General features: G+C 43.8%; 3 protein-coding genes across 3 annotated transcripts; 2 read left to right on the forward strand and 1 right to left on the reverse strand.

Annotated features, from left to right (window-relative positions):
• The first annotated feature begins 86 nt into the window (after positions 1-86).
• LOC115364226 (RING finger protein 151-like) lies at positions 87-2,634 on the forward strand. The gene is made up of 4 exons (XM_030058699.1): positions 87-506; positions 1,194-1,363; positions 1,489-1,585; positions 1,847-2,634. The coding sequence occupies exons 1-4, from the start codon at positions 504-506 to the stop codon at positions 2,315-2,317; spliced, it is 741 nt and encodes a 246-aa protein (XP_029914559.1). The 5' UTR covers positions 87-503; the 3' UTR covers positions 2,318-2,634.
• A 45-nt stretch (positions 2,635-2,679) lies between these two features.
• On the forward strand, positions 2,680-5,161 carry rps2 (ribosomal protein S2). The gene is made up of 7 exons (XM_030058567.1): positions 2,680-2,796; positions 3,109-3,246; positions 3,385-3,474; positions 3,754-3,861; positions 4,156-4,489; positions 4,824-4,915; positions 5,028-5,161. The coding sequence occupies exons 2-7, from the start codon at positions 3,112-3,114 to the stop codon at positions 5,109-5,111; spliced, it is 843 nt and encodes a 280-aa protein (XP_029914427.1). The 5' UTR covers positions 2,680-2,796; positions 3,109-3,111; the 3' UTR covers positions 5,112-5,161.
• Positions 5,162-5,523: 362 nt separating this feature from the next.
• On the reverse strand, positions 5,524-7,819 carry ndufb10 (NADH:ubiquinone oxidoreductase subunit B10). The gene is made up of 4 exons (XM_030058568.1): positions 7,581-7,819; positions 7,119-7,257; positions 5,980-6,119; positions 5,524-5,687 (listed from the first exon to the last, which is right to left on the reverse strand). Exons 1-4 carry the CDS (start codon positions 7,726-7,728, stop codon positions 5,599-5,601), a joined length of 516 nt encoding a protein of 171 aa, XP_029914428.1. The 5' UTR covers positions 7,729-7,819; the 3' UTR covers positions 5,524-5,598.
• Positions 7,820-8,028: the final 209 nt, after the last annotated feature.

Below are 8,028 nucleotides of genomic sequence, written 5' to 3' on the forward strand. Positions count from 1 at the left end.
GCGCAGTGATTGGCTACAACACTCGGGTCACAACATGTAATTACACGGGGTCTCATAAATAATTTAAAATAACAATTAGATGAAAATCGGAATTAAAACGCATGATCAACCAATGGGGTGTGAGAACTGGAGTCAGCTGACGATTTTTTTTACATCCACATCTACAATCTCATATCCGCCATTCAGCACAATGGATGCTGCTAGAGAGACAACTATTCATTTCACCCAAAAGTTTGTGTTTCCCCTCACAGAGGCTCACGCTTGGTGCTAGAACAGGGGAGAAGGGACCCGCTCCGGGATGAACACCATTCTCTCTGGTGGTTTATGTAATTTGGTGGTTTGGGCTGTCAGTGCGCATGGTCCCTGCTGGATGTTTTGGTCAGGAATGTTCATGTATGTGTGGCGGTGATAATGAGGGTGTGTGTGCCCGGAGCTACATGACTGGGACAGATATGGAGCGACCAGCACCAGGGATGGAGACACGGTGAGCACAGAACATCATCATGGTGAGTTTGGAGCGGCTTTTGTTGATTTCAAATGGATAAATGGATAAAAAGGACTTTATTTCTCTCAGGATGTCCGCACTCACATCAATGTCTGACACACAGCCATACATTTTGAGCGGCGGGTATTTATTTAATTTGCGCCGGGAAAAAAAACAATTGGCTTGTGCTTCGACAGTATAACATCTAATGTATCCTAGGTTACGACAGAGTTATCAATTAACGCTGAATTGACAAAATATTAGCGAGTTATTCCGAAATACCAGTATGTGCTAGATGTTATTTATTCCTAGGCATTTTATATCTACTTCAAAAGTGAAAAAGTGTCTCCTTTTATTTGATTTTCTGTGTTTTATGTAAGTGATGATGAGAATAAAAGCGGTTTGCGCCCGTGTTTAGCCACGTGATCCGTCATATGTGTTTCCAGAACAATTCTATTGTCATTTGTCACCCCCTGCTTTTATGATTTTTTTTCTTTCTTTCTTTCTTTTAACATTGTGGATGGGATGTATGCAGCTATAGTAGAATCAAGGTTTACATAGGGAAATACAATGTTGGCCTGTTGCATGAAGGGTTACAGTCTTCCCATCGCAAGAGTGGGGACCCTGTCAGACATTGTAATAATCCCTGAAATATGTGAGAACAAACAATAACACCTCTGAATAAAGTAGTGATATTTGCAACATCCAGGCGGACCCAGAAGTGTCAGCGCAGAGCGGGGGCTATGATGTGGAGCTGTTTGTGGATGCCCCTGACTATGACCTGATCTGCACCATATGCCAGGGGGTCCTCAGGTGCCCAGTAAGAGCTGCATGCCACCACATCTTCTGCAAGAAATGTATTTTACAGTGGCTGAAGAGGTACTGAATATGCCCCGCCACAAACATGGATCAATACCACTGGACAAGAGTGTGTAAAAATTGGCTTGTTATTAATCTCCGGTCCATCCTGATGTTCAGCACGTATGGTTATTTACCCTCTATAGGCAGGAGACTTGCCCCTGCTGCAGGAAGCCTGTTAACCAGAACTTGATCTTTGTCATGTTCAAGCTCAGCAAATCGATTGGACGCTTGAAGATCAAGGTAAGAAATCCAAAACAGAGATACAGTTATATCCGCTTACGTACAAAACGGTGCAATGGGGAACAAAATACTACAAATATTATCAAGTTCTGTTTAAAAAACAAGTCTTTTACAGATGTTTATCACTTTGTATTCTGGCATATCTCCTTTGCTGCAGTGTTAGAATGAGATTTGTGGCTGCTGAGAGACCAACTTCTGAAACTGATGGCTCTTTAGAGATATATGTCATGTTGAATTTTGGTGTCATCTCCCCTCCCTCAGTGTAAGAACGAGATCCGTGGCTGTGCAGAGACTTTCCCACTGTCTGAGCAGTACTGCCACAGCATGAGCTGTCTATACGAGCTCATCCCCTGCCCGTACCAGGGCTGCCGGGCGCAGCTCCTCCGCAGGGACCTGGACACCCACTCCCGCCACTGTGAGCACTGGCGCCAGCCCTGCCAAATGGGCTGTGGGACGGTGCTGTCCCACCGCACTCAGGCCCAACACAACTGCTACAAGCAGCTGAGGCAGGAGTATGAAGCCCGGCAGAGGAACCACAGGGCCATTGCCGCTGCCCTGCAAAGGAAAATGAGAAGGATGCAGAGCACGATGGCCCACATGAAGAGGCAGATAGGGCTTATCTGTGAGAGCCTGGAGGTGATGGACGATCTGGAGGAGGTAGAGGAGGAGGACCTCGGAGAAACCAGTGGCAGCTCCACTGGGACCCTGAGTGGCAGCAACAACAGCTCCTGAGGAGGACACATGCTGCCGCTGTTGGCTGTCCACTGCTGTGTATAATCTGAACATGTGTATAAAATCTTTGAAGGTGTGTTTTTGATGATATAGGTAGGTATATTATCGAAATGGTTGAATAGGTAACTATTTTGCTCTGTTGCTTTATGTATTGCCTCATGTTTACCTGGAGTGTAACAAAAAATGCTCTAGGTAAACAAATTAAACAAATCAAACTAACACTGCCATCAATGCCCTTTTAAAAACCTGTATTCATAACAGGCCTTTTATAATAATGTTGTATTAAATGCATTCAAGTTTCAATAAAGTTCACAGATGACATACATACAGTATGTAAAGAAGTCATTCATTTAGAGGGCTGTAACAAAACCTACCAGCATTGGCGCTCACGTTCTCTCGGAAAGGAAATATCGCGATGACACCCTCATATAAAACCTAGCGGAACTTCTCTCGGGCCTTCTTCCTGTTATACAGATCACGTAAGTAAAGTGGATACCCTGTCTTCCTCATTAAAATCTTCATTCATCTCATTCATCGTTCCGCTAAATACATCAACTACAGTCAGAATAAAACTTTGAGAGATATTGTATCACAATAGTAAATGTATTTATCACCACAATGAAGTGATATTAGACGAAAATTGGTAATATTCAGACAATTCCCTGAGCCCCCGTCATGGCGGCCATGCTTATATTCTTACGAGCTAAGCTGGACAGGAAAGGGAAGATAATCAGTCTGGTGGTCTAGTTTTTGAAAATGGCATAACGTGATATCGTTTGGATTTTATGCAGCAAATGGCGGACGACGCCGGTGGTAGAGGAGGTTTTCGCGGAGGTTTTGGTGCCGGTGGCCGTGGTCGCGGTCGTGGCCGCGGCAGAGGCCGTGGCAGGGGCCGTGGTGCCCGGGGCGGCAAGTCCGAAGACAAGGAAGTACGTGAATTTTTTAAGCATTTATTAAAATGATTAAGATAACTTGTAGAAATCTGCTTGTAGCGGTCATTGCACCTGCTTTATTTTAAGACCATCACACGGGAAGAAAGAATCTAACCGAGGTGTCCTCTCTTCCAGTGGGTGCCAGTCACCAAGCTGGGCCGCCTTGTGAAGGACATGAAGATCAAGTCCCTGGAGGAGATCTACCTGTACTCCCTGCCCATCAAGGTAAGTGGCATCTGAACGTAATCCAGTGGCATTCTCCTCCAAATGAAATAGAGCAGTGGCACTCAGATTAGTTAAGTTATATTAATACATGGGGCCATTACTTCCAAGTAGTAGAGGGCTTGGAAGAATTGTGTGTAAGTGCTGTTGTACAATCTACTTCTCATACTAGCATGCCTGTAATCGTATTAGAGTATTTTCCCACACCAAATTTTAATTAGGAGTAATAAGGTGTGAACTAGTGATTAATTGCCTTCTCTTTATTTTTTAACTTGTTTGTAGGAGTCTGAGATCATTGACTTCTTCCTGGGCTCTGCTCTGAAAGATGAGGTGCTGAAGATCATGCCCGTCCAGAAGCAGACCAGGGCTGGTCAGCGTACCAGGTTCAAGGTGAGTTTTACTTGTGAACTTATTGATTGTAGACACTTGATTGCCAGCCAGGACTGAAATGTTACATGCATCAATAGCAGCTTCATTTGTAACAGCACATAACAAGAAGAAATTACAAGAAAATAAAAAATGCATGTTTATTTAACATGACAATCACTGAGGACAACACTTAGTTTAGAGTAGATATTAAGGCTCTCATATGAAGGCTCCCACCTGATTTTAGTGCTGTTGGTCCAAATGTGACATTGTCAGCTTCAAAATCACATTGACCGATCGTTTATCTTTTTAATACAGGCCTTTGTTGCCATTGGTGACTACAACGGCCATGTGGGCCTGGGGGTGAAGTGCTCCAAGGAAGTGGCCACGGCCATCCGTGGTGCCATCATCTTGGCCAAGTTGTCCATCGTCCCTGTCAGGAGAGGCTACTGGGGTAACAAGATCGGCAAGCCCCACACTGTGCCCTGCAAGGTGACTGGTCGCTGCGGCTCTGTCCTGGTGCGTCTTATCCCTGCCCCCCGTGGTACTGGCATTGTGTCCGCCCCTGTTCCCAAGAAACTGCTCATGATGGCTGGTATTGATGACTGCTACACCTCCGCCAGGGGCTGCACTGCCACCCTCGGCAACTTTGGTAAGATTTCTCTGCAAGTTTTGAGATGCTTTAAACTTTTTTGATTCGCTGGTGATTTTATGGGATAAGGTTCAGGAAACTGTTTGTCAGACCTGTGTAGATAATAGCTGTTGTCATGGGGGTCAAATTTCTCCTAGCTCTGCTCGGCTTCACCTCTCCAGTGGTGTAGCTGTCGCCATCAGGAGAGAAAGAAATGAGTAATTTAGTGCACGGCAGAAAGACTGTCCTACTGGTCTCTCTGTTCCCTTTTCTTTACTCTACACTCTGTTCCAGTAACGCTGCGGCACAGAAACTGTATTTAATTTGATCCTAACGTTTTGTTCTCCTTCTACAGCCAAGGCCACCTTTGACGCCATCTCCAAGACTTACAGCTACCTGACCCCTGATCTCTGGAAGGAGACTGTTTTCACCAAGTCTCCCTACCAGGTCAGAACAAACCTAAAACTTTTTTCTTCTCCCCACTGATGTTTAGGTGAGGTGGTGTGTAACGTGAGATGGAAAACATACTGACATTTTTTTTTTCTCACTTGTGTTGCAGGAGTTCACTGACCATCTGGCCAAGACTCACACCAGGGTGTCTGTGCAGAGGAGCCAGGCTGCTGTCCAGGCCGCTGCCTCCTAAACTCTTTTGTACAATAGATACGTTGAATAAAACGTTTTGAAACACCATAAGCAGTTTCTTGGTTTGATTTTTTGTGCATGAAGATGTGGTTACAGCAGAAGTTGTGCAGCCAGAAATGACTTATGATTTTCACTGCTCACATTAGTTGGGCTTTAAAAATTCACTTCAAATGTGGCTAGCTGAACATAAATGTATAGTGTCGAATGTATTGGTGTGAAAGAACTAGGGGCTGTTTCAAAGTAGGATCTGCACAATAGTGAAGTTATCAAATTAAAATTCAGGTAATAGTATGGTGGGTGCACACAAAGCATGAGGCAATGTGTGAAAATTTGCAGTACTGAAGCCTGGTGGGTAAAACACCAGTTACTAAATCCCCTCTCCCTGTGGCAGTTCAGTGAAAAGACAACATTAATGACATGTAATTTATAAGATTTATTTTACAATTATTACACGGGACAAACTCAACCATAATAGAACAGCTGTATGCTTAAGCTTGTTGGGCCTGAGCTGCCATCATCCTCTGTTTCTGCTTCATTAGACATTTCCTTCCGCTGGCATAGGCTCCCAGGTCTCCATCTGGAAAGTGGCAGATCATGAAATTTTCGACAACTTTTGCTTTGTAATCAGGATGTAAGAATTTTCAAAACTGAATATGAATGAAATGTAGCTTGAAAAATGACTGAAATGAATGTCATCCATGTGATTAAAGCACTGATTTTCTACACAACGAAGTGATTGACAGATCTTGCACAGTTACGGATCATTCATAATGTCATAGGATTACTGAATGGCAGTAGCTTAAACAGTAATAAACAACGACAGTCCACATTCACACATGATCAAATCCCAGCTTGTCAGAGGCACTTACAGCGTGACTGGAAGGCCTGGGTCACGTCGTTGAACTGCTGTAACTCCTTGGCACAGTTCTGCAGGTAGCTGGGTCCCTCCCTCTGCTGGCAGGCCCTCAGGCGCTCCTGGACCACCTTCACTATCTCCTGGTCCACCTTACTGTAGGGCAGACACACAGCAACACAACATGACCCTCTATTCATCCCATAATAAATAATTCTCCTTTTGCTTGAAGTGCAGTGCAAGCAAAAGTATGCATCACATTACTGTAATAATGTGTTTATGCATTTTCTGCCCACCCCTGTCTAATGTAGTCTATAGCTATAACAAAACCTGGAACAATGGGTAATAAAGTCAATAGTTACCCAGTTGCCGCATAAACTAATGTTCCCTTTATACAGAACAGATGTATATATTGTGAAACACCTTACTGCTGCCCATGCAAGGCCAACCCATTTAATGCCCCCTAAACTCTTTTGTACAACTGATTCATTGAATAAAAGTTTTGAAACACCAAGAAGTTTCTTTTTTGTGTGTGTTTGTCGATTTAATTTTTGTGCAGCCAGAAGACTGTTATCATATCAACATCATAGCTAAACTGAATAAAATATGTAGTGTACAATAGTAGAATGGCTGGAAAGAGCTTGGGGCCTATCCTACAAAGCAGGATTAGCACAATAATGAAGTTATTGCTTAGCCAATCAAAACTGATGACTGAATTCATTCCTAACATTCATTTTAGATAGACTCAAATCACACTTACCATAATAAAATTCTTTTCCAGTTATTTACTTTGAGTCTTAATCGGAGATAAACCCTAAAGCACTAAGTTTTGGTAAAAAAAATACAGCACTCCAAGTTCAATATTGTATCTAAAACGTGCATTTATTTGCATAAAATAATATTCCCTTTATATAGGACAGATGTATTGTGCAATACCTGATTGCTGCTGCACTAGGCCCATTCATTACATGCCTACCTTCCTACATGTTTATTTCAACCAGTCCAATTTACTGGTGGTAAGTTATTATAGTTTTGGACCAAACATGCCAGTGCTAGGCTGGTAGCCAGGCCAGCACTGCCCAGCAGACTCAAATAGGAGGGAAGGTTATTACATGGATACTAGAAAGCTGCCATGAAAGACGACCGTGTCCTTACTAGTCTCTCCTCCACTGCATCTCAGCCTCGTAGTAGCAGACGTAGTCTCCCTCCTGGCACTCCGTCAGGTCGGGGACACGGCGGAACTTCTGGTGGTAATACACCGACTTGTTGTTGGCTCGGATGCTGTCCACAACACCTGGACAAATGGAAAGGAACAGCAAAGCGGGATACGTCTTGTTAGCCCCTTATTAAGCCAGTGTCACCCGGACTGTGCTGTAGCCGCCTTTGTATTAACACATGAACTTCAAAGGCGTGAAGAAACTGGCATATGAATGGTGCTAACTATTCACGCTAGCTGGTTAGCTAACCTATACCATGTAGCCTTTGTCAAGCGTCTGTGTAGCTCCATGTTTCAAAACGTAGGCATTGTATACTTGAGTTAACAGTGTATTTGTATTTTTGCAGGCAGCAGAGACGCCGTGTGTTAGCTGTGTTGTTGTGCTGGCCTGGCTAGCCCACCTCTGAATGTGGTGACAGGGAGGTCCACGGAGTAGTAGAAGAGTTTGGACACGATCAGGGCTGGGTTAGGCAGAGCTGTCTGTTTATCCGCCGCTGGGGTCCGGCGAGGAGGCTCCGGATATGCATCTTTATCAAAGTCTGCAGGCATTTTGCCTTATTTTGATGAAGACACAGGCAAATCCTACAGTTCGACCTCGACAGCTCTCCTTTAGCGGTAGCGCATGCGTACAAGACTTAACATGGCGAGCTGGAGGTCAACTGTTTTCAATCTTAAATTTAACTTGATTTATTTCACAGCTTATTTTTTGTTTTATCATGTTGTAAAGAAATATTTTTTATTAAGTGGCAATAATCCACCAAGTTAGAGATTTGAGATAATCCTGTCTTATTTTTTCCATAAAGGTCGAAGGTAAAAGGTCACGGTTGGAGCTGTTGTACCTTGGTCTGC

This window comes from Myripristis murdjan, chromosome 8, assembly GCF_902150065.1.
Source record: "Myripristis murdjan chromosome 8, fMyrMur1.1, whole genome shotgun sequence".
Classification (NCBI taxonomy): Eukaryota; Metazoa; Chordata; class Actinopteri; order Holocentriformes; family Holocentridae; genus Myripristis; species Myripristis murdjan.

Bases quoted from the DNA above. Each gene is read 5' to 3' on its own strand.
- ndufb10 (XM_030058568.1), bottom strand. From the start codon at position 7,728: ATGCCTGCAGACTTTGATAAAGATGCATATCCGGAGCCTCCTCGCCGG. The intron at 6,120-7,118 runs GTAAGGACACGG...TCTGCCCTACAG, and splicing joins ATGCAGTGGAGGAGAGACTA to TAAGGTGGACCAGGAGATAG. The intron at 5,688-5,979 runs GTAAGTGCCTCT...GCCACTTTCCAG, and splicing joins CCAGGCCTTCCAGTCACGCT to ATGGAGACCTGGGAGCCTAT.
- rps2 (XM_030058567.1), top strand. From the start codon at position 3,112: ATGGCGGACGACGCCGGTGGTAGAGGAGGTTTTCGCGGAGGTTTTGGT. The intron at 3,247-3,384 runs GTACGTGAATTT...CCTCTCTTCCAG, and splicing joins GCAAGTCCGAAGACAAGGAA to TGGGTGCCAGTCACCAAGCT. The intron at 3,475-3,753 runs GTAAGTGGCATC...ACTTGTTTGTAG, and splicing joins TGTACTCCCTGCCCATCAAG to GAGTCTGAGATCATTGACTT.
- LOC115364226 (XM_030058699.1), top strand. The intron at 1,364-1,488 runs GTACTGAATATG...TACCCTCTATAG, and splicing joins ATTTTACAGTGGCTGAAGAG to GCAGGAGACTTGCCCCTGCT. The intron at 1,586-1,846 runs GTAAGAAATCCA...CCCCTCCCTCAG, and splicing joins TTGGACGCTTGAAGATCAAG to TGTAAGAACGAGATCCGTGG.